At 32.8% G+C, this 25205-nt stretch overlaps 2 protein-coding genes across 2 annotated transcripts; both read right to left on the reverse strand.

The window, feature by feature from the left end:
• Positions 1–8697: 8697 nt before the first annotated feature.
• Positions 8698–9942, reverse strand: LOC128188445 (uncharacterized). Its single transcript, XM_052859497.1, has one exon. It carries the CDS (start codon positions 9820–9822, stop codon positions 8878–8880), a length of 945 nt encoding a protein of 314 aa, XP_052715457.1. The 5' UTR covers positions 9823–9942; the 3' UTR covers positions 8698–8877.
• Positions 9943–19630: 9688 nt separating this feature from the next.
• On the reverse strand, positions 19631–24222 carry LOC128189986 (uncharacterized). The gene is made up of 2 exons (XM_052861831.1): positions 23163–24222; positions 19631–21922 (listed from the first exon to the last, which is right to left on the reverse strand). The coding sequence occupies exons 1-2, from the start codon at positions 24138–24140 to the stop codon at positions 20327–20329; spliced, it is 2574 nt and encodes an 857-aa protein (XP_052717791.1). The 5' UTR covers positions 24141–24222; the 3' UTR covers positions 19631–20326.
• Between the last annotated feature and the right edge of the window lie 983 nt (positions 24223–25205).

Genomic DNA, 25205 nt, shown 5'->3' on the forward strand with positions numbered 1-25205 from the left:
AAGCATCCTCAGATAGTGTAGATTCAAGTTTGTTCAAATCATGGCTCCCGGAGGTAGGGTGGGACCACAATTGGGGGATAAATTTTTATACAGGAATATATAGAGAAAATCTTTAAAAATCTTCTTCTTTTTAAAGACTATTTGGCCAGAAAAGCTTAAACTTGTGTAAAAAATTCTTTTAAATAAACTATTTGGCCAAGAAAGCTCAAGTTGGCGTATAACCATCCTCAGATAATGTAGATTCAAGTTTGTTCAAATCATGGTCCCTTGGGGTAGGGCGGGGCCACAATGGGGGATAAATTTTTATATTTACAATCTACTGTTTTTTTCCATTAAATTCTGTGATCTTCAAATGCCTCTAAATGCAACAAGTAGTCAAATGTCAAATCGACGTGTTTTATTATGACGTCACAAACGTTGAACGCTGTAAACTGCAACGTCACAAGCGAAAATCAAAGTTCACGCTTGTGGCTGTTACTGTGGCTCTTCCATTAATATCAACTTACCCTTAGGATAAGATAGGAATTTTAAGGTATGAATCACATTTGCAGACAAGGCAAGAAGTTAAAAAAAATGTAAATATAAGCATTAAATCATGATTTCTTGAAGTATACACTCTCATAACTGCAAGCTAACGCGCGTTACTCAATTTGTATGCACACACCGCTGCAGTTATGAGAGTGTATACTTCAAAAAATCATGATTCAATGCTATAATATATAGAGAAAATCTTTAAAAATCTTCTACTCAAAACTATTAGGCCAGGAAAGCCCAAATTTGAGTAGAAGCATCCCCAGATCGTATAGATTCAAGTTTGTTTAAATAATAGTCCAGGGGTAGGGTGAGGCCACAATGGGGGAGGAATTTTTACATAAGAATATAGGGAGAAAATCTTTAAAAATCTTCCTTTTAAAGACTATTTGGCAAGAAAAGCTTAAACTTGTGTAGAGGCATCCTCGGGTAGTGTAAATTCAAGTTTGCAAAATCACAGTCCCTAGTGGTAGGGTGGGGCCGTGATGGCGGTTTGAATTTTTACAAAGAAATATATAGAGAAAATCTTTAAAAATATTCTGGGGAAGTGTTCGGTCCAAAACTCAGTACTAAGTGTGAAAGCACAGGTTATGCAGATTTAAGTTTGATGAAACCATGATTCCCTAGAGAAAAGTGGGGCCACGAAATGGGGGGGGGGGGGGGGGTTATATAGGAATAGAGAAAAATCTTCTTACAGGTACAACAACAAAAGGGGCTTGGTATTCACCCAAAAAAAAGTGGATAAAAATTGGCAGATTTTCATTTTTTTTAGCAAGATCTACTGTACTTAGTTGTTAAGATATTTTGATAATATAATGCTAATTTGATCGGAATTAAGGCAATTGTTGCTCAGGTGAGCGCTGTGGCCCCTGGGCCTCTTGTTTAAATTTGTATCTGGTCTACGTTTCGTTGCTTCATGTATATAATAACTAAGATTTGTGATTTCACGGAATTCCATGTAACTCAGATTCCATATGTTTCCTTAACACCCCCGCGAGAGAAACAGTCCAGTGTTGAGTCAGTCATCCATATCTTCCAAGTTTTAGCGTATTTCGATCCCGAGGAGACGCTTCCCTATTTTTTGAGTTGCTGTTTTTAGAACCAAGCATAGTGAAGTACCATCATATCATGAAGAAGTATCAGCATATATTTATGAGTCAGAATAACCCTTAATTCCAGTAAAAATCAATCACAAAGAGTAAATTTTAAATTTAATTTATTTACAGTATATATATATATATATATATATATATATATATATATATATATATATATATATATATATATATATATATATAAGCACTAAAAATAACCAACGACACGAACGATAAAGTAAAATATTGTCAAATTTTCGGGACAACCCGTCCCTTCTTCAGGACAACAAAATAAAAACTACATAAGAAAGAAGAAAAACATCTACAAAACTAGCACTAAACTAAACTAAATAATATATAAAAACTAGATAATGTATGTAAACATGATAATGTATATATATATATATATATATATATATATATATATATATATATATATATATATATATATATATATATATATATATATATATATACACAACCTACACTAATAATCCTAACTAAAGATTGTCCGTTACAATCTGCCGAATGGATCAAATCACAATGTCCCAGTAAGAAGATAACTGTTCTAAGTTTAATGTCTTCGAACAAAAGTCCAGTGAGAGTATCCCTTATGAACACTGTTTACAGGTTATTTATACTAAAATATAAATCTAGCGAATTCTAGAAATTATATGCACAAGAAGTTACATGAATTACCTGGACACTAAAAAATATTCTAGAAAGAATAATTGACCACTTCAAAAAAGTCCAGAATATTCTATTATATAAACATTCTATTTATAACAATATAATGTATATTAAAGTATCAGCATGTAATGTTGAAGTATCAGCATGTAATGTTGAAGTATCAGCATGTAATGTTGAAGTATCAACATTTATGTTGAAATATAAGACTTTTAGTATGTAATGTTAAACTATCAGCATGTAATGCGAAAAATGTTAAAGTGTCATCATAAAATTAAGTATTATTATGTTTTAAAGACTATCTACATAAAGCAGTTGAGGCGTTCCTAACACTTAGTAGTAGATATTGTAGTGCATTGTTCTGTCCAGATGTTAGAAAAACCACAGGAGTCTAAATATGTCGGATAAAAACAATGCATGGAATAACACAGTCGTTGTTATACATATATCGATTTAATAAATACTTATATAAAGTGAATGCAATCTTAATCTCTTGACCATGAATCAGTTTTGTCCTATACGAGATAAACATATAATCTTAGTTGATTTCTTGGAAGAAATATCAACAATATCATCTTAATTCGTTTGAGAAATGATTCTTAAAAAATTATAAAAATGTTTCTTAAGATTTTGAAATTTAAATAAGAGCCTTGTTTTAAGATCAAAGATAATGTCATTTAATATTTTAACTATTTGAAACGAAGTACTATTTAAGATTAATGTGAGATTAGTCTTGGAATGAGTTAAGTTATTCCCTGTCTTATGCTATCTTTTCTTTTAGTCTTGGGGAGGGTCAAATAAGACAGTCTAGGCCTTACATAAACGATCTTCGAAAACAATAATTGGAAAATAGAAGCGGGTGGGAGAGGTATAGTTAATATACTGATAAACAAAATCAAGCATTACGTTTGGATTCCAAGACTTTTGAGGAGAAATAAAGGTAAACGTATTTTGGGTGAACACATGAATCGTCTATTTTAAAGTAGCAACATAAATTTTGAATATATATTAAAAATGAACTGTGTTAAGTTGGCTAACTTTAAAATGTTTAAAATCTTACATTTGTTTTATAAATATATGTTTGTGTATTTCAATCAATATAAAATAATACAGATATATCAAGTATAAATATATAAACGATGTTTTACAAGAGCCTATATAAAATAATTGGCATTTTGTATTTCTGTGTTCTATAAAAATTAAATTAAAAGTAACATTTTGAATGTTAAAGACTAATCACTAATAATGGGTTTAAATCATTGAATGAAATTAGTGATGAAGTGTACAAGAACGCAAATCTACTTTGTGAATATAAGATAAATAGAATTTTTTTTCATCAATATCGTACAGATGAAACCAAGAAATGTAATTTTTCTATGATTAATTATTATGTAGAAAACTTGGACCTCCAAAACATCACCGTATTAACAAAGAAATGTACGATATTTATCTGGAATAAAAATAAGAATAACATTGTGCAATAAAAAGTATAAGCCTTTATGTAGTAAGCTACCTAATTAATTAATTAATAAGAGGGTTCAATGGGTGAGATTGTTTTGACTACATAAGTCTTTAAATCTCCTTGAGAAGAGGAACTCTGCATAAAAAATAGAAGGAAATGTTCAATGTCCAGCTATATGGTTGCCTTTCAAATCTTTACTGTATAATAGTTTATGGCTTTAAATCATATTTCAAAATTTGTGAAATTATATACAAACCTACTCCCTGAGTATTCGACTACTTTTAGTATAGACATATATAGAATATAATTATCTACGTGAATTTTCATATATATTACAGGGTCTCAATAGACAGGGATGAATAGACGTTTCAAAAAAATGTCAGAAAACTAACAATGATGACTTTTTCACAATTTTTTTTTAAACAAGAATCTATTTCTTGTAGAAATTTTATTTTCGCAAAAGTTAAAATCTTTCATTTTCCTGTAATAAAATAGATTTAAGTAACCCCAAAACAAAATAACGACATCAACAATAAAATTACTTTTTTGACAAATGTATTTTTCTTCTCTCGTTAATATGATAGATAACTTTATTTAAATTCATTATAATTAGCACTTATTCTCAATATCAATAAATATTTGTTTGAATTAGATATTTTTGTTAATGTTTATTTCATAAAAATTGATATTGGCAATCTTCTTGTTGAAGAAAAATTTCAAAAGTAAGTTCAGCAAATTTAAGTTAAACGACAACAAAGATACACCAAGTCTTTTTCCGTAGTCATTACATCGATAAAGTATGTATTAAATTCTCTGGCAGGTTTCATTTTGGTGCTAACGCTAAGTGAGAGTTTTTGAATCTTTCAAATGGTTGCTATTAATTTGCTTTGTAGTTAACGATAGTCCAAAAGCTAGATAAAGAAACAAACCCTGGCCACCACTGAAAACAGTATGAAGAATATCAAACAGCTGATGTCCAGTGAATTGAGCTAAAAACCCAAACAGCCAAGTGACGCCAGTAATGGTGGACAGCCTGAAATATGCTCTCATTTTATGTTCCTCTTGGGACTTTTGAACATCTATTCTTTTGGAAATTCTAAACACCGTGACAGCGAACATAAACATATTAATACAGATCAGCACACCCACAGGCAATGCAAAAGTGAAGAGAACCATGTCAGAGTCAGCGATATAACAGGTAAGTACAGAGTATCCGAAATTTTCTCTATTACTTTTGACAAAGCTTACGACAACGTTGATAACTACTAGGGACAAACAAATAATCAGGTCCACCAGCAAGCATAAAAGAACCTTTGACACGACTTTAACTTCCGAAATGCGGAAAGACGTAAATGCTTGAAAAACTTGGAAAGAACATAAACTCATCCAGCAGACGACAGAAAGCCAGTTGAAATGTACCAACATACCAATCCCAATACACAATGTCTGACTCCAGAGAAAAAACTTTGATAAGATGTAAATTATATTTGCAAAACTTATGAACGTTGCAAGAATTATGATGTTTACATCGGCAATACGACTGCATGATCCTTTCAAAAGAAAAACAGTTATTGTTGCCAATGAACCTAATGATGAAAGGGAAAGACAAACAAGGGAGAAATATGACATCAGGCTATCATTAGATGAGATGAAACTACTTTTAATAACTTCAATTGATTGAAGGTACTGTTCTAAGCATATAGAAACACTGCGTTTATCTAAGGACTGTTTAAAATAGATTGACGCGAAACATTTACCATAATCCAATAAACATACCGAGAAGTTTGATATATCCATTCTTGCATCTGATGTTTTTATCTTCACCTTGGGACAACGATACCAGTCAGCTACTATCGACACCATTTGCCCCCTTAAACAATTTTTACGCTCATGTCCCTGATACATCGTACTTAGTCTATTGTATACTACCATCTCTTTTCCACTACCCGGATGTACGTAGCAACGTTTTTCAATTACATTGCTAAAAAGATTGTTTCCGTAGACATGAAAGCTCTGACCAACGAGAGAAAAAGAGATATCAACAAAGGTATTAAATGGGGTATACTGAGGAATGTTATTCAGATTAAAACTTGAAAAAATAGTTAACAAGTATTTCAGCATTTGATCAATATTGTGAAGGTTACTTATAGAAAGTTCAATTACCATAGCCATGTAAAGCACATCGTGATCGGATTCAACTGAACCCAAGATTGAAATTCTACAAAGATGTTTTTCTAAGTTTTTACGTCTTAAGAAAACTTGAAATGCATCAAGGATACTTTGTGAAGATATATTCGTAGGATGTATTTTATTGTCATTGACGGAAGCTATTAGATTTATTTCGTAATTGTTTTCGTTAACCATTTGGTGGACAAGACTGCAGGATTGGTTGTGATAAAAGTATTCCACTTCACATTCAATATCCAGGCACATGTTCTGAAAGTAAAATTATATAGTAAAGGATGTTTATCATTTAAAAAAGTAAATGGAATTAAGGATTCAAGATAAAAAAAAAAATTATATCAGTTTAATTTATTTTAGAGATTTAAAACGAATCGTCGCTCATGGTAAATATTTTCCCCAAAGAATATAAAATGGCGAGTCTTCTTCCCTGAAAGCTAACGATATAATGCGTCCCCGCCCTGGAATATCTTTCTCGGTCTCGTTATTTAGCCATTTTTTCTGAATGGAGAGCTTATTTAAAGTCAGACGTTCCATTTCATTTTTGAAAGTGGTTCCTTCAGCCTGAATCTTGCTATAAAAACAGTTTGTTACCATTTTAACATGTAGGAATGTTAAGTTTTGCCCACTCTCAATTCGATCGTTAAAATCTTAAAGTACTAAACAAACGTTTATCAATTTGTGATAGTAATGCAGACAACACATATATAAAGATGTGATACGGGATGTTAACATTTTTATCTATATATAGGTTCAGGAGTCTATAGATGAATGCTTTATCTTGTTAAAATGGCAGATATTCACTTAATACTCATAAAGCACTTACTTACTAATTTTATCCTGTGAATGGTTTTGAACTTCGTTGTATAATAATTTACAATACTCTGTCCCGAGTTTTTGCTTCCACCACTTTTTGCTTGATATTTCAATAATAGTAAATACCTTTGTGCTCAAACTACGTTCATCCACTAATATGAAAAATGTCCAGATTATCTGTTTTGAAACGCCCCCTCTACCGCTTCAGGTCCACGGAGATTTTGCATTGCATCAGCCATTAATAAAGCCCGGATTATAATGTTAAAAAATTGCGCGATGTATTCCGAAGGTATTCCGAATGGAGAAAAGATGTAAACATTTCCCATTACAAATCTCCGTAAGAAAATTGTTTTCGTTCCTGTGAAATTTTATGAGTGGAAAAGGATAATTGTTCAATGAAGATATCTTGGATATATTCCCTTTGATCGATTTCAATTGTATTTCTTTCACAGGTATGTGTATTTTTATTAAAAATCATCAAAAATTGATGGAAACAATAACTTGGGTTAGACCATAATTAAAAACTTAATTGTTTACGAATTTTTCCGTTTTTCCCGATTGCGATAAACAGCATATGGCGGATGTGAACGGTCAGCCGAGGATGCCCACTCCTCCATGGTACCTTAATTTTTTACTTCATAAATTTTTGTCGCAGATATCCTTCAATAGTTCTTATTCGAGGACATTTCTAAGTCAAAAGGGGATATTACGCAGCACTGTTAAGGCTTATTTTGAGGTCGCGGCGACCAGAAAGTACGGGAAATGTTAACTATGACATCATACAAAACAACAAGTCGTCAAAAATGCTAATAAATAAAGTAATTTCCTATTGTTATGGATACGAAAACATTAAAGTACATTGAAAATTACCTATGTGTGCAACTTCGTAGTCAAATAAGTCCGACAGCGATAAATATAAACATCAGACTGATCGCGGTGCACTTGTCGATGTGACGTCATATTGTAAATGTTGACGCATATTGTGTGTAGAAAGAGGCGGGTCAATCAATTTTTTCACATGATAAAATGCATTTTATAAATGAACGGAGCATAATCATAAAACAATTATTATACCATTAAATCCTATCTATTGTGCTTGTTTTGATTCGGCAGGTAATTATTTTTTAGAGCGTGTATTATTTCTTTTCGAGAGTGTTTAATGTACAAGTTCGATGTGTTTGTCATCGGGAAGCCTATCTACATCCGCTTTTTACAAGGGCACACACTGAACAGATCATTTCGATCTTTTGGATATAAATTAAGGGAATGTTTTATTTATCAAAAAGTGCTGCTGCTTAATGAAATCTAGAGAATGAATTTATAAATAAGTAAAATATTAAGCGTAGGTCATATAAATTCCAACCGGAGCTTATTTCTTTGATATTTATTCAAATAAAAAATGAACTCAATACAAAGCAGCAGCACTTTACGATTCAACCAGAAAAGTAGAATTTAATTATAATTTAAAATTTTAATTCAAATAAGGGTATGTCCTTGTAATATTAAAATTTGTTTATGACCTCTGTTTGGGAGAATTATCAACACATATCACGTGACTATCAATTCGGAGGACCACATTAAGTGTCAAACAAAGTAGCATTACTGTACTGTTTCATTTGATATCACTTTTATATCATGAAAAAATAATTTTACATAATTATTTTTATGAACGTTTAAATCCGCTGATATTTTCATAGTAAGTCTTAACAGTGCTGCGTACTCCACCCCTACATTACAAAATTACAAAATGCCTAAACGCCTAAACTTCAAAAACTGTCAACCTTAAACCTATGTTCTTTTCAGAAATCACGCTTTAGATTCATTTAATTTATTACTTTTTCGAAGCACTATTCCAACATTAGTTTCCAGTTGTTGACTCTATGATGCCAATTGTCAAAGACAAGAAAACAATATTTCCTCTCAAAAAACTTTTTAGTTTTTATTTTATTTTTAAATAAAAAAGTTTCTTTTAAATATATTAACATAAGGAACTTTCAATGGATCGCCGTCCTGACCGCAAGGGGTCATGGCTGTCAAAAGCAATCACGAAAGGGGAAGCATATGTATTGTTTCTCAAAAGAACGAGATTAAATAAAACTAATCTATTTAAAAACTTACCAATCGATTGTCCAACATTTGGTTTTTCGCACACGCTAAGCTCTTTTTAATGGGTTCATCTGGAATCTGCTGAAAATTAATAAGTGCGGAAAAGGGATTCGGCAGAAAATCTTCACCCCACTCTTTTCCAGAGAAGTACTGAATTGGAAGATTTGTAATGTCGTGTTCGCAAAGGGCACAATATATGTTTTTGTAGATGATATTATAAAAAATGTATGGCAGATAAAACTCTTGACAAGCCTTTATAAGATAAGCATCGACAACGTTATTTTCAGTGTTTGACTCGTTGCATTTATCTTCATGAGTATACTCAACACATGGTTGGACTTTATCCTCATAGAAGGTTGAGGGATAAAATCCAATATTGCATACAGGATTTAAGGAAAAGACTGATTGATATAGAGAATTGACGTCTTCTTTTGCGAAGAGAGCAGATCGTAAATTGCAGAACTTTTTCTTTTCCCATTCGACTAGACTGGGCGTTTCTTCTTTGTTGCACAATGCACATTGAATGTTGCGATAGGTTTGATTGGTAGCCAATGACGTCACAGGGGTAGAACTCGATATGTTTATAGAGGGTGGTGATATACAATTAATATCATTAGGACAGGTTTTTATCATCCAATATGATCTTTTGGATCTTATTCCTTTTGGGTTCCATAAGGGTTCAAAACAAGACATTGGAGTTTCTTTCTCGGTAATGCTTATATTCTTCTGGTATTCAATAAAGTATGGAGTGTCTGTCTGTCTGTAGAACTTGGAGGGACAACATGTGGATCGTCTTACACAAGAATCGTCACATTCACATGGTGTGCAGGCTGATTTGTCAAAAAAAGGAAAGTTTCGCTTAAACATGGACCCCAAACACATGTCTTGTTCTGGACATAGAATGAGGTATTCTTGTATCATATTCTTCGTAGTTGTATTGGTCATCCATAAAGTCAACAAATATGTTTCATCAAAATCATTTTGCTTTGGAAGTTGTCTCGAAGGAAAACTAGTAGAAGCTTTGAATGGTGAGATTAAGATCAGTATTCGAAGAAGTTGCCAAAAACAAACAATCTGTAAATAGAGGATAAAATCTATTACAATCCTAAATTAAAAAAATTCCAGCAAAATCACACACACAAAAATTAAACATTGCTATTCAATCCTTCTTTCAATTCTGATAACCACATCTCAATTGTGCAGATTTCAACGGAGCAAACCCAATAACTTTCAACGGAAGACCTTAATAAATATCAAGTCCTACATGCCATTTGTATGCCAATTATATTTGTTTTAAAGAGTCAATATCGGTGTTTAAAAGGGGCGTTACTGCAGTGTTTAAATAATCATTTTTTAAGGTGTATACCAAAAACAGCAAGTAACATGAAAATTTTTTGTAAAAAAAAAAAAAGCAGTAAATCATTTATATCAAATGCAATCACAGGGACATTGGGAAAGCGTGTTCAATTTGAAAAATGTTTATTGGGACAGTTTAAAGTCCAATACCGTAGAAAAAAAATGGTATGAGACAAACACACAAAGCCACAACTTGACGGAGTTGTGCACAATTATTCCGGTTGATGTTTTGAACAAAGCTTGAGTCAGAATGTTTTTCCCATGATTAAAACATAAATTAAACGCACACAATTAACATTTGTTTTAACATCAATCACATTAAAATAAGTACCTTAATTGTGCTAAATTGAGAAACTTCCATTCACATTCTCACTTCAATTATGCATTATGATATAAGGATGACAAAACAGTTAAATGCTTAACCATTTAAACAAAACAAAATAACTCCATTTAGGATAGAACTTTACGATAGAACTTATCTAACTTACCATCTTGATGGATTTTCGGAATTTTGGACACTTTCGTCGTGAGATAATTTCTTTATATTGGTAGTGTTACCTAAATCTCACACGAATATTCAAATTACATTAAATAGCAATTGAATTGCGTGTCTAATTGATAACACTTTTTAAACTTTAAACTCACGTTTTTGATCAATTTAATAAATATATAACACAAAATCCGCCAAATTATCCTCAAACCACATTATTTAAAGTTCATGTCTATTATTACTGTTACACCAGACACATATTTTCCATCACTTAGTGTAAGATTTGCAGGTTTTCTGTAGAAAAAGAGATGATGTTTCAAATTTCAATTACTGAAATATCTACCTTTTGCCACATTCATTGATTCGATAATTCCATCAGTTATTCAAAAAATGTCCATGTCATAACGTCATGGTCCAAACTGCAGATATGCATCGATTATAAGAAAAAAAACAGAAAAGAAAAACATCCGCACTATTTCGAAATCCGAAAAAAGGTACAAGGTCTTCCAAAAGGTGCAACAAAGGGTGAAAAAAGGAAGATGAAAAAAAATGTAATGAAGGCGTGCCCCTTTGCTCATATCAGTCGTTAAAAACATGTATTTTATACTATCTTTAATTTAATAAATGCATTTATTACCCTTTGTTATGAGTAATCAATATCATCTCAGATATTTTAAATCATTTCAACGAATGGTCCGCACTAACCATGACCGGCATTTAAAACAGGGGACACATCTACTATATAGCAGGTTTTCCGTTGTGTATACTGGGTATAAAAGGGGGAAATCCCATTATATATTCCGCTTTCTGTGGGGGGGGGGGGGGGGGTTGCTATATAGCAATTTTCCGGGGGGAGGGGGGGGGCTGTTATATAGCCATATTCCGGGAGAAGGATTGCTAGGGGAAAAGGGAATATATAACACCGGTAAGCCAGAACTGTACACTATTAATCAAATTCAAATTATTGAGACACGGGCAACGTTAAGAAAATATAATTAATCAAATGTCAACTTAAGACCTTTAATAATAGTTAACCAGACTAGTAATGATATGACAATAAAATTGGTTTATACTCGGCAATCATGTTTTGTGGGTAAGTCAGCACAGGTGCAATCAATTATTTAAAGGAAGTAGGAAAAATGTATTTCGATATATATGATTTTTACGAAAACCCAGGAGGATCATTCGAGATTAAGTATCAAAATATGAGATTCGAGATTCAATTTCTGCATATAAATAAAATAAATTTGTCCACTTGTTTACCAGTATTGCAGAGTGAATAATTCCTGTCATTTACAAGAACTCCATACTATCTGATGATATTTCAACAATATACCGGTATGATGATACTTTAACATTACATGCTGATACTTCAACAATACATGCTGATACGCTGATACTTTTAAATTACATGCTGATACTTCAACAATATATGCTGATACTTCAACTTTACATGTTAATACCTCAGCATTACTTGCTTACACGTAAATCCGTAAAACTCGGGCATATTAAAGAGTACAGGACTAAAGTCAAGCTACTCGACAATGCAAACAAGCTTCATTTACGTTTATTTCCTTTTATAAAAATTGACACTATTTAAACCCTTTTGATTATTATTAAAATCTATATATTCCAAAAATTATGGCTTGTGCCACTCAGGTGAAACTGTGCTGGATTCAGGGAGAAATGGGGCACGGTCACCTTTATTATATTTGTTGGAACCTCCGCGGAAATATCCCTGTGTCAAACGACTCCTGATTCCTCTGATAATTACTTGTCCTTGATTAGATGCCTTCAAATTCAATGTCATTTTAATAAGTACGTTTTATGTCGTACGTCGATTGTTTTTATCCTGCATGCGACCGCTTTCAACTTATGTCACTTGTTTACTACTGTTAACCAGACCTATTAGTTTTGGCGCTTCTACTCCATTAAACAGTGACTTTACAGTTCAAGTTACTTTAAGGGCATCAGAGTACGAGTAATTAGCAAGAACATTCCAGCGCACGCATGTAGCATATTTTAAAATTTATGATCTATTAATCTACATGTACATATGATCAAATTTCCATATGTGTTTTCACCTTGCTTAAAGAGTGAAATGTTAAAACTTTTTTTATAGTAAAACATGTATAAAGCATTTAGAGTGCTTAAATTGGCTTATTTCAGTCACTTAGCGGATTGTAAAAAAAACTTCTGGTACCGAAAAAGTACACAGTACAGCTCATAAGAAAAGACAGAATAAAAATGATGTTGGAACATACGATTTGTTTGAATGTAATGCATTAAGACATATGACAACTACACAATCATGCAGCTATTAAAATTACGCCCCCTTCATGCAAAGGATATAGCATTGCATCGCTCCTGAATCTGATTTTAGCAGTAACTGTACTGTTGAACAAATGGAATCATGACAACTCAGAACAAATCAGTGCTTTCATTGCCCTCTCTTACTCTCCTGGGAGAGTCCATCAATCCACATAAATCCAATCTAACCTAAATGACAGATGTCTTTGTTTAGGTGCTTTTAATATTTTATGGGGTCCGCTCTGACCAAGCACAAAAAGATTGGGATCAGATGGACAATCTCCTAGGGGACTTTTTGTACCCTCTGATTTTTATGCCCTGAGTGCCAGTGGTCTCACTAAGCAGCCCTTCTTTAAATTTTAAGTTGAACAATTTAAACACAACATGTAATCAAATAGAAGTATTCGCCTTTTAGTACTTCAATACATGTTAAGTTCTATTCAATTTAAGGCTTGTTATATTTTAGGTGTTCATAATGAAGTTGCTGATGCATTGTCTCGTTGTCAGTTTCAGCGTTTTCGGACCCTTGTACCCCAGGCAGACTTTGAACCAACACCAATACCAGATTCTTTCCTAACCATCATTTCATCAGGTTCTTTTGCACCAAATACTAGGCTAACTTATGAGGCACGTTATGTTGAATTTGACCGTTTCGTGGTCTCCAGTGGGTAACCTTTAGTATGGCCTCCTTCTGATCAACTAATCATACAACTTGGTAGGGGAGTTGTATTGATTTTGCCTGTAGCAAAGGGTAAGGTCTGTGCAGTAAAGTTGTTGAAGCAGTACTCAATGCAGAGTTTTAAAATAGAAGGCCCTTTCTTCTGTCATTTTGATAGGTCGCCACTAACTCGTAACCAATTTAATACCATTTTAAAGAAATCTCTATCATTGGTGTAGATATTAACAATACAAATCACATTCCTTTAGGATAGGTGGCGCCACAAAAGCCTCTTTCAATGGCATTTCCGATGGTCAAATTAAAGAACTTGGGCGTTGGGGTCAAGAGCTTATAAGCGCTAAATAAGATTACCAACCTCAAAGTTACTTCATGATTAAGGAGTTGAACTGTTGCTTTTTTTTGCAGCTTACTTACCGTTTTTATATATATACCAACCTCAAAGTTACTTCATGATTAAGGAGTTGAACTGTTGCTCTTTTTTTTTTGCAGCTTACTTAACCGTTTTTATATCTTGTCTTTTCTTATTGTAGTGCACAGAAATGTCGAGTTGTTTACTGAGTATTTTGATTGTGTATTATATATATATATATATATATATATATATATATATATATATATATATATATATATATATATATATATATATATATATATATATATATATATATATATATATATATATATATATTATAATCGTGAACACGAGGCATCTTTGGCTGTATTGCCAACACCTTTCGATCGAAAACTGTTCCTTTTGTTACTTTTTGTTCTGTACATAGCTTCTTTAGTAGTATTAGTTATAGTGCTAGATTTTATTTTCTTTGACGATTAGAGGTCATATCATGTTAAACAAGTAACCCTGAAATGTAAGCAGACCTAAATTGGTCATTAACATTATCAAATCGACAATATTTTCTATATTCCTAGAGGTACTGTGAGCAAGCTCACAATTGATATCCCCCGCTAAGAAAAAATCATAACTCATGTATTTTTTCTATCATAGAAGATATTGGATGAATCTATTTCACCGTCCATTTTCTATAAATAACAACTGCTCTATTTTTAAAACTTTTGATGCCAATATGAGTGCACAAACCAATTTCTATTCTTTAAATTCTATTTTAGTTCAAGTTAACTGTTAATGAATGGGGACATTTGCATCCCTATGTAAACAAACATGACTCGAACCAAACGAAATTCCACATGGTCAAGCAGCAACTGTTCTGCAAAAAGTATATACTTCTTTCGTCCACTTAATTGCAGCATGCAACTGGATCAAAATGCTGACAACATCAACAATCGATTCGGTCAAAGAACTTGGTTCCATATTTTTGTATGGGTCAAGCGGTTCTACATTATCTTTGTCATTTTCATCTGAGCGCACTACAGCTGTACAGGATGGAAATTCTGCCACAAAATGCACATTTTGTACGGTAAATGTATTTGCCTTTGCTTGCAAATCTGAAACATTTTGAGAGAACTTTAAAGGTCTCTTCCTGTTAGCTCCACAATACACTGCTTAATTCTGCTGTGATAGCGTCCCACAATCCTTTATCAATGTCCACTTTAAACACTACAGTTGTTGTCTCGGACCAACACGAGAAAGGTAATGAGTTGCATAAGATTTCATCTCGCATAATAATTGTGGAATATAGTACTTAGGAATTTTGTAGTATACATCTGTAGAGAATGAATTTTGGATTTTACACTTGTTTTCGGACATGAAAGACGGGGTGTTTTAATACCTTAAACAAAACAAACCACCCGGGCTTACAACAAAAAAGGACGCATTTTCATCTAGTCCCATTCTTATACAACCTTCTTCATAGAAATCTTAACTTGGAAACAGTGCAGGAATAACTCTTGCCACCATGGTTGCAATGCCATCGATCTCATGTTTTGTTCCGTAATCCATGTTTGAGCTTTTCTCTGCCGAACACTGCTCAGTTTCTTCTTCTTTTCTAATATAACTTTTGAATAGTGCGTTTGTTGTTGCTCAAGTTTTCCCAGGCCCAAGGCACTGTTACATGTGCTTCCGGTAAGTACAGCTTCCTTCCTGATATTAAATTCTTTAGACCTTTGTTTAATAAGCCTAGGATTGTCAGTTTGATATCCAGATCTCAATTCATGATTGTTTTCTTGTTTAGTCATATTTACAAGTCCTGATTTAGAATAGTGCCTGCAATTGCCATGCAAAGAAGTTAATCCAAGTTATTTTTATGTAAGGTCTTTTTACTATTGTTTGCTCTTTGTCATATCTTCCCACTTATCACTGGGGCATACCTTGACTTTCGCCAGTCTCCAGTATTGTCGGAAAGCTTCACAAATTTCTGAATTCCTAAATTCAACTGGAGAAACAATTCTCTTAGATCTTTCATTATTATCAGAAATGCTGAACATAATAGAAATAGATGCAGACAAAGATGATGACAATAACAATGATAATGATGATGACTCTTCAAATGTTTTAAAGTACTTGGTGTCTATCCTTCCAGATGTTATTGAGAAAACTATATTAATTACCGTGCTGTAACAGCCGGAGCTACGTAGAGCAGAAGCCACGACGAGCCGGAGCCGCGCAGAAAGAGCCGGAGCCATAAGAGCCGTGCTATAAGAGCCGGAGCCACAAGAGCTGAGCCTGTATATAAGAGCCGAGCCTGTATATTAGAGCCAGCGCATACTTGTACATACTAGATTCTACGACAAGCAGTCGATTTGTTTTTTATTAACAGTATATGTATATATTGAATATTTTACTACTTGTCCTCAGAAAGATAACTGGGGGTTCTTATCCACTTTCATATATAATAATCAATAGGGTTGCACGCTACAAAAGCATGATCGACACAAACTCAATATTCTAGTAAAAAAACATATTATATTTTTTTAACGTATGCTAGGTACCAATATGTGTAAAAACTGACTATAATACACCTGCATACACATTTCATACTAAAACATGTCTTTTAAGTCCCATATCACAACGATCATTATTTATTTTTAAAAGTTTTAACACATTCAGTGGAAATATCGCACAACAGGTTTTAAAAAATGTATTTATCTAGTTTAACATTGTAAGTGAGTATGTTCTTACCGATACATGGCTACCCCCTAGCACGTTTCAGATTGGTGACAAAAACGAAAACTGCTGTTCAGCCGGTAACATGCTGAACAATTTTTAACGAAATAAGGCTTATCACCCAAAACTTCGAGTTCACATTAATAAACAATTGTTCTGCAGCTATAAATAATTTCAAAAGCTTGCCGATATAATAAACATAAATTTTTACTTACTTTTTCGATCTAAACTCCTCTCTCGATTTGCAAGAGTCTCGAGGTGGTCTCGTTAAAATCCCGTGAATGACGTATTTAGGCGTTATCGGGTTTTTTTTTAGCTTTTCGTTAATGTAAAACTCAAAAAGGCTCCAATTATGCTAATTAGGCTGTGGGGTGTGAAGTTGTTCGCTAGATAGCGCCACCACATCACCGAGTTTTCGTAATGAAATCCGCCAAGGGTTTATGGGGAGCAAAGTGGACCGAAAAACCTTGGCTAGCAAAGATGTGCCCTCTCTTACTCTCCAGGGAGAATCCATTAATCCCTATAAATACTATCTAACCTGAAAGACAGATGTCTTTGTTTAGGTGCTTTTACTATTTTTAGTGGTCCGCTCTGACCAAGCGCAAAAAGAATGGGATCAGATGGACAATCTCCTGCGGGACTTTTTGTACCCCCTGAATTTCATGCGCTGAGTGCCTTGGTCTCACTAAGCAGCCATTCTTTAAACATGTAATTTAACAATTTTAAAGACGACATGTATTCAAACAGAATTATTTGTTGAGTATCTAGATTTAAACTAGTCTCAGTGGACCTTAGTCCTATATGATCAATCTCCGAAACAGCGCGGGGATGTTTTGGAAGCATTTTGGCAATTTAGCGTCTTATTTTGACTGTTTTATTCAAAATCGTGAGATTGAAAAGCTGTTTTGAATCAGATCAAAAAATTAGTATTAACGCTTAAAATAGATGTAAATGCAATAAAATCAGGTAGTACGTTACAGCCACATCGGTGGGTAATCATGTGACAACTATAGATAGCCTACGTATATTCCTTAACGTAAAATGATATAGAACAACACTACTCCGCGGTTTCCAAAAAACAATAAGAATAGCAAGTGAAGGCAAAACATCTCAATTGATCAAAACCGCTGCTGGAATCCTTTATTCTTCTTAATTATATTTCATTTATTTTGTTCTCAAAAATCCTTCCCAACTTTTGTACAGTTTGCACGGAAAACGGTATGTAGCATCAAAACAGCATAAAACATAAAACAGGATTTTTGCAGCACTTTCCAATTGAAGCATTGATCAAACTATCGATAAGTGTGAGATTTAAAGTTTAATATATACGGGTAGTGTTGTTCTAGTCGGAATTTTATGTCGTAAACAACGACATGGGAAGGCCTGGCCGAGAAATAAAATCTGCTTTACATATCTTTCAGTGAATGTTTGATAGAAATAACATCTCTCCAAATATTTTATATTCAATTTTCAATAAACAAGGCCAAAATACTTTATAAGAGTCCTTAGATTCCTTATTATTTGAATCTGTTTACAATGCTCTCAGATCAAATTTACACAACATTTAACTTTCAATCATGACGTCTTCAATGTGTTAACCTATATAAAGTTATTCCCTGTCTTCTGCTACCATTTCTTTTAATTCCTTTAAGGGTCAAATAAGACAGTCTCGGCCTTACATAGACGATCTTCAAAAGAAATCATTGGAAATTGACAGTGGGACAGGTATAGTTGATATACTTATAAACAAATTCAAGCATTAAATTTGGAATCCAAGATTTTTAAGGAGAAATAAAGGTAAACGTGTTTTGGATGAACACCGGAATCGTCTTCTTAAAAGTAACAACATAAATTTTGAATATATACTAAAAATGAACTGTGTTAAGATGGCTAACTTTGAAATGTCTAAAATCCTACATTTGTTTAATATATACATGTTTCTGTATTTCAATCAATATACCGTATATCAGGTTTTTTCCGCGTCATGTTTTTTCCGCGATTCAGAACCTAGAACGGTATATAAAATTTACGCAAATCGAATTTTCACTATTTCAATGTCATAGTGAAAATATAATTCAAGATTTTTTAACCCTGTGAAGTAAGAGGGTAAAAGTATCTAAATTGCCGCTCATTAAAAAAAATTCGGACAAACCATTTACACGACTTCCTTAATGTTAAATAATTACCGATAATTATTTTCAGAGACGCAAACAGTCATAGATAAATAGATCAAGTACCGTTACATATAACAGTAGCTCAGGTATAATTAGACATCGGTTTACGCGAGATAAGCGACCGTTTTTATTAGCTTGTCAATGGATTATTAAATAAACTATGAGGCTTACATACCTATTATTTTGCGCTTGCTTCCGGTCGCGCAATTTCTACTTTAAACTTACTGAAGACAGTTCATTGTACTTTTACATATCTGTTTACTTCATAATGAAAGAGAGAACTATATTATAAGAACAACACTTTGTATCAAATTTACGCTGATATATTTTCCGCGATTCGGAAATCGTCGCGAACAAAGCGGAAATTGGATACACGCGGAAAAAACCTGATATACGGTAAAATGATACAGATTTATCAAGTATGAATAAAAACAATGTTTTACAAGAGCCTATAAAAAACAATTTGCTTTTTGTATTTTTATGTTCTATAATAATTAAATTAAAAGTAACCTTTGTATGTTTAAAACTAATCACTGATAATGGGTTTGAATCATTGAATGAAATTGGCGATGAAGTGTACAATAAGGCAAATCTACTTTGTAAATATAGAATAAGAAGAATTATTTTTTTTAAAATTTGTTTTAATCAACATCAATATGGTACAATTGAAACCAAGAAATGTAATTTTTCTATGATAAATCATTATGTAGAAAACTTGAATCTCCAAAATTTGTGATATTCTATAAAAACCTATTCACTGAGTATTCGACAACAAACTGTTAGTATAGACATATATAGTATATAGAAATATAGAATATAAGTATCTACGTGCATTTTCATAAATATTACAGGGTCTCAAGATGAATAGACGTTTCATGCTTTAATTTTTTTTAAAAATTCAGAAAACTAACAATGATGACTTTTTTTCAACTTTTTTAAACAAGAATCTACTTTTTGAGGAAATTCTATTTTCACAAAAATTAAAATCATTCTTTTTTTCTGTAATGAATAGATTTAAAAAAAAAAAACAAACACAAAATAACGACATCAACAATTAAATTACTTTTTTGACAAATGTATTTTTCTTCTGTCGTTTATATGATAGATAAAATTATTTAAATTCATTGTAATAAGCACTTATTCTCTATATCCATAAATGTTTGTTTGAATTAGATGTGTTAATTAATGTTTATTTCATAAAAAGTGATAATGGTAACCCCTTTGTTAGAGAAACATGTCAAAAGTAAGTTAAACAAATTTAATGTAAACTTAAACAAAGATACAATAAGTCTTTTTCCGTAGTCATAACATCGATAAAGTATGTATTAAATTCTCTTGCAGGTTTCATTTTGGTGCTAACGCTAAGTGAGAGTTTTGGAATCTTTCGAATGGTTGCTATTTTTTTGCTTTGTAGTTAGCGATAGTCCAAAAGCTAGATAAAGAAACAAACCCTGGCCACCACTGAAAACAGTATGAAGAATATCAAACAGTTGATGTCCAGTGAATTGAGCTAAAAATCCAAACAGCCAAGTGACGCCAGTAATGGTAGACAGCCTGAAATATGCTCTCATTTTATGTTCCTCTTGTGACTTTTGAACATTTATTCTTTTAGAAATTCTAAGCACCGTGACAGCGAACATAAACATATTAATACAGATCAGCACACCCACAGGCAATGCAAAAGTGAAGAGAACCATGTCAGAGTCAGCAATATAACAGGTAAGTACAGAATAACCGAAATTTTCTCTATTACTTTTGACAAAGCTTACGACAACGTTGATAACTACTAGGGACAAACAAATAATCAGGTTCATCACCAAGCATGAAAGAACCTTTGGCACAACTTTTACTTCCGAAACGTGGAAAGACGTAAATGCTTGAAAAACTTGGAAAGAACATAAACTCATCCAGCAGACGACAGAAAGCCAGTTGAAATGTACCAACATACCAATCCCAATACACAATGTCCGACTCCAGAGAAAAAACTTAGATAAGATGTAAGTTATATTTGCAAAACTTACGAAAGTTGCAAGAATTATGATATTCACATCGGCAATACGACTGCATGATCCTTTCAAAAGAAAAACAGTTACTGTTGCCAATGAACCTAATGATGAAAGGGAAAGACAAACTAGGGAGAAATATGACATCAGGCTATCATTAGATGAGATGAAACTACTTTTAATAACTTTAATTGATTGAAGGTACTGTTCTAAGCATATCGAAACACTGCGTTTGTCTAAGGACTGTTTAAAATAAATTGACGTGAAACATTTACCATAATCCAATAAACATACCGAGAAGTTTGATATATCCATTCTTGCATCTGATGTTTTTATCTTCACCTTGGGACAACGATACCAGTCAGCTACTATCGACATCATTTGCCCCCTTAAACAATTTTGGCTCTCATGTCCCTGATACAACGTACCTAAACTATTGTATACTACCATCTCTTTCCCACTACCCGGATGTACGTAGAAACGATTTTCAATCTTCTTGTTAAATAGATTGCTTCCGTAGACATGAAAGCTCTGACCAACAAGAGAAAAAGAGATATTGACCAAGGTATTATATGGGATATACAGAGGAATGTTGTTCAGATTGAAACTTGAAAAAATAGTTAACAAGTATTTCAGCATTTGATCAGTATTATGAAGGTTACCAATAGAAAGTTCAATTACCATAGCCATGTCAAGAACATCGTGATCGGATTCAACTGAACCCAAGATTGAAATTCTACAAAGATATTTTCCTAATTTTTTACGTCTTAAGAAAACTTGAAATGCATTTAGGATACTTTGTGAAGATATATTCGTAGGATGTATTTCATTGTCATTGACAGAAGCTATTAGATTTATTTCGTAATTGTTTTCGTTAACCATTTGGTGGACAAGACTGCAAGACTGGTTGTGATACCTGTATTCCACTTCACACTCAATATCCAGGCACATGTTCTGAAAGTAAAATTATAGTAAAGGAGGTTTTTCATTAAAAAAAATTAGATAGAATTAAGGATTCAAGATAAAAAACAATTATATCAGTTTAATTTTTTTTATAGATTTAAAACAAATCATCGCTCATGGTGAAAAATTTCCCCAAAAATATAAAATGGCGAGACTTTTTCCATGACAGCTGACGATAAAATGCGTCTTTACACTGAAATATCTTTCTCGGTCTCATTATTTAGCCATTTTTTCTAAATGGAGAGCTTATTTAAAGTCAGATGTTCCCTTTCATTTTTGAAATGGCCCCTTTAGCTTGAATCTTGCTAAAAACAGTTTGTAACCATCTTTAAATGTCGTAATGTTTAGTTTTGCTCCCTCTCAATTTGATCGATAAAATCTTAAAGTACTTAACAAACGTTTATCAATTTGTGATGGGAATGCAGACAATACATATATTAAGATGTGATACGGGGTGTTAACAATTTTATCTATATATAGGTTCAACGTCTATAGATGAATGATATAGCCTATCTTGTTAAAATGGCAGATATACACTAACTGCTTTTGCTCATATAACACTTACTTAATTTTTTCCTATGAATTGTTTTGCACTTCGTTGTATAACAATTTACTAGTTAGACCATAATTAATAACCTAATTGTTTAGGGATTTTTCCGCTTTTCCCGATTGCGACAAACAGCATATGGCGGGTGTGAACGGTAAGGAGAGGATGCCCACTCCTCCATGGCACCCTAGTTTTTTACTTTTTAAATTTTTGTCGCAGACGTCCTTCAATGGTTTTTATTCCATGACATTTCTAAGTCAAAAGGGGATATTACTCCACCCCTAACCATTGTTTCATTATGAACTATAAGATTACAAAATACCTAAACTTCAAAAACTGTCAACCTTAAACCTATGTTCTTTTCAGAAATCACGCTTTAGATTCATTTAATTTATAACTTTTTCGATGCACTCTTCCATCAATAGTTTCCTGTTGTTGGCTCTAATGCCTCAATGCCAATTGTCAAGGAAAAGAAAACAATGTTGAAACTTTCCTCTCAAAAAAATATTTAGTTTTCATTTTTTTTAAGTTTCTTTTAAATATATTTACATAATAAACTTTCAATGGGTCCCCTTCCTGACCCCATGGGATCATGGCTGTCAAAAACAATCACGAAAAGGTAAGCATGTGTATTGTTTATCAAAAGGACGAGATGAAATAAAATTAATCTATTTAAAAACTTACCAATCGATTGTCCAACATTTGGTTTTTCGCACACGCTAATCTCTTTTTAATGGGTTTATCTGGAATCTGCTGAAAATCAATAAGTGCGGAAAAGGGATTCGGCAGAAAATCTTCACCCCACTGAAATCCTCCAGAGATGTACTGAATCGGAAGATTTGTAATGTCGTGTTCGCAAAGGGCACAATATATGTTTTTGTAGATGATATTATAAAAAATGTATGGCAGATAAAACTCTTGACAAGCCTTTATAAGATAAGCATCGACAACGTTATTTTCAGTGTTTGACTCGTTGCATTTATCTTCGTGAGTATACTCAACACATGGTTGGACTTTATCCTCATAGAAGGTTGGGGGATAAAATCCAATATTGCATAAAGGATTTAAGGCAAAGACTGATTGATATAGAGAATTGAAGTCTTCTTCTGCGAAAAGAGCAGATCGTGAATTGCAGAACTTTTTCTTTTCCCATTCGACTAGACTGGACATTTCTTCTTGGTTGCACAATGCACATTGAATGGTGCGATAGGTTTGATTGGTAGCCAATGACGTCACAGGGGTAGAACTCGATATGTTAATAGAAGGTGGTGATATACAATTAATATTATTAGGACAGGTTTTTATCATCCAATATGATCTTTTGGATCTTATTCCTATTGGGTTCCATAAGGGTTCAAAGCAAGACATTGGAGTTTCTTTCTCGGTAACGATTGTATTCTTCTGGTATTCAATAAAGTCTGGAGTGTCTGTCTGTCTGTAGAACTTGGAGGGACAGCAGGTGGATCGTCTTACACAAGAATCGTCACATTCACATGGTGTGCAGGCTGATTTGTCAACAATAGGATAGCCTCGCTTAAACATGGACCCCAAACACATGTCTTGTTCCGGGCATAGAATGAGGTATTTTTGTATAATGTTCTTCGTAGTTGTATCGGTCATCCATGAGGTCAAATTATATGCATCATCAAAATCAAATGGCATTGGAAGTTGTTCGAAAAAAAAACTAAACGAAGCTTTGAATGGTGAGATTAATATCAGTATTCGAATAAGTTGCCAAAAACGAATAGTCTGTAAATGGAGGAAAAAATATATTACAATCCTAAATTTAAAAAATCCAGCAAAATCACATTCACAAAAATTAAAAATTGCTATTCAATTTTTCTTTTAATTCTGAGAGCCACATCTTAATTGTGCTGATTTCAATGGAGCAAACTCATTAACTGACAGGAAACAAATTGACGCAAGCGTCATAAGATTGGCTGCTCCCCCATATCTCTTTCTTTAACTTAAAAATGTTTTAAAATTCATATGCTAACACTGAAAGAAACTAAATATATTGAGCCATTTATCTGTCATCTATAAGAACATAAACATAAAGAGATGCTAACTCACAATGAATAACTTATGCAATCATTTCTCTACAGAAGCGTTCCACAAGGAAGAAACATGTGAACATATCACCCCCTGTAAAAATGCTTTATCTTTTAACACAGAAATTGACCTTTGAAAACAAATATATTGTAAACTTTAGCGTACGCTCCTAGCATAGTTTGTATGGAAACATTTAAATATATTTTTGTCAGGGAGATTTCCATTATGAATATAATATCTATGAAAAACACTTGAATACTTCAGTGCACAATCCCAACTTTGCTCTTACGGCTTTGCATTATTTTGTATTATTTAAATAAGAACGCGAATAGTCAAACAAGCGTTGAATAGTACGCAAAAGTATATCATAGATTGATTTGATTCTGGATCATTTTGTTGTATTGGTCGATGTGAATAGATTAAAATCACGTATTCAAGGTTTGTTATTCGCAATGTCATTTTAAACAACTACCTTTACTCTAGAAACAAACACACAAGATTTTGCATTTGTTAAGGAGGCTGGAATGTCAACAAACTTGACCATCAGATCTGCATAAAATGTTAATTTGATATAATTTGTCAAGCTGTAAGCTTTTCTTAAGGAAAGAAAATACCCACACATTTTTTCCTTTAAGATTTAGTTTTGTTTTTGTTTTTTTTAAAGATAAAACACTT

This window comes from Crassostrea angulata, chromosome 6 (assembly GCF_025612915.1).
Source record: "Crassostrea angulata isolate pt1a10 chromosome 6, ASM2561291v2, whole genome shotgun sequence".
Taxonomy (NCBI): Eukaryota; Metazoa; Mollusca; class Bivalvia; order Ostreida; family Ostreidae; genus Magallana; species Magallana angulata.

Bases quoted from the DNA above. Each gene is read 5' to 3' on its own strand.
- LOC128189986 (XM_052861831.1), bottom strand. From the start codon at position 24,140: ATGCCATTTGATTTTGATGATGCATATAATTTGACCTCATGGATGACC. The intron at 21,923-23,162 runs GTAAGTTTTTAA...TTTTACTTTCAG, and splicing joins AAATGTTGGACAATCGATTG to AACATGTGCCTGGATATTGA.
- LOC128188445 (XM_052859497.1), bottom strand. From the start codon at position 9,822: ATGACCAATACAACTACGAAGAATATGATACAAGAATACCTCATTCTA.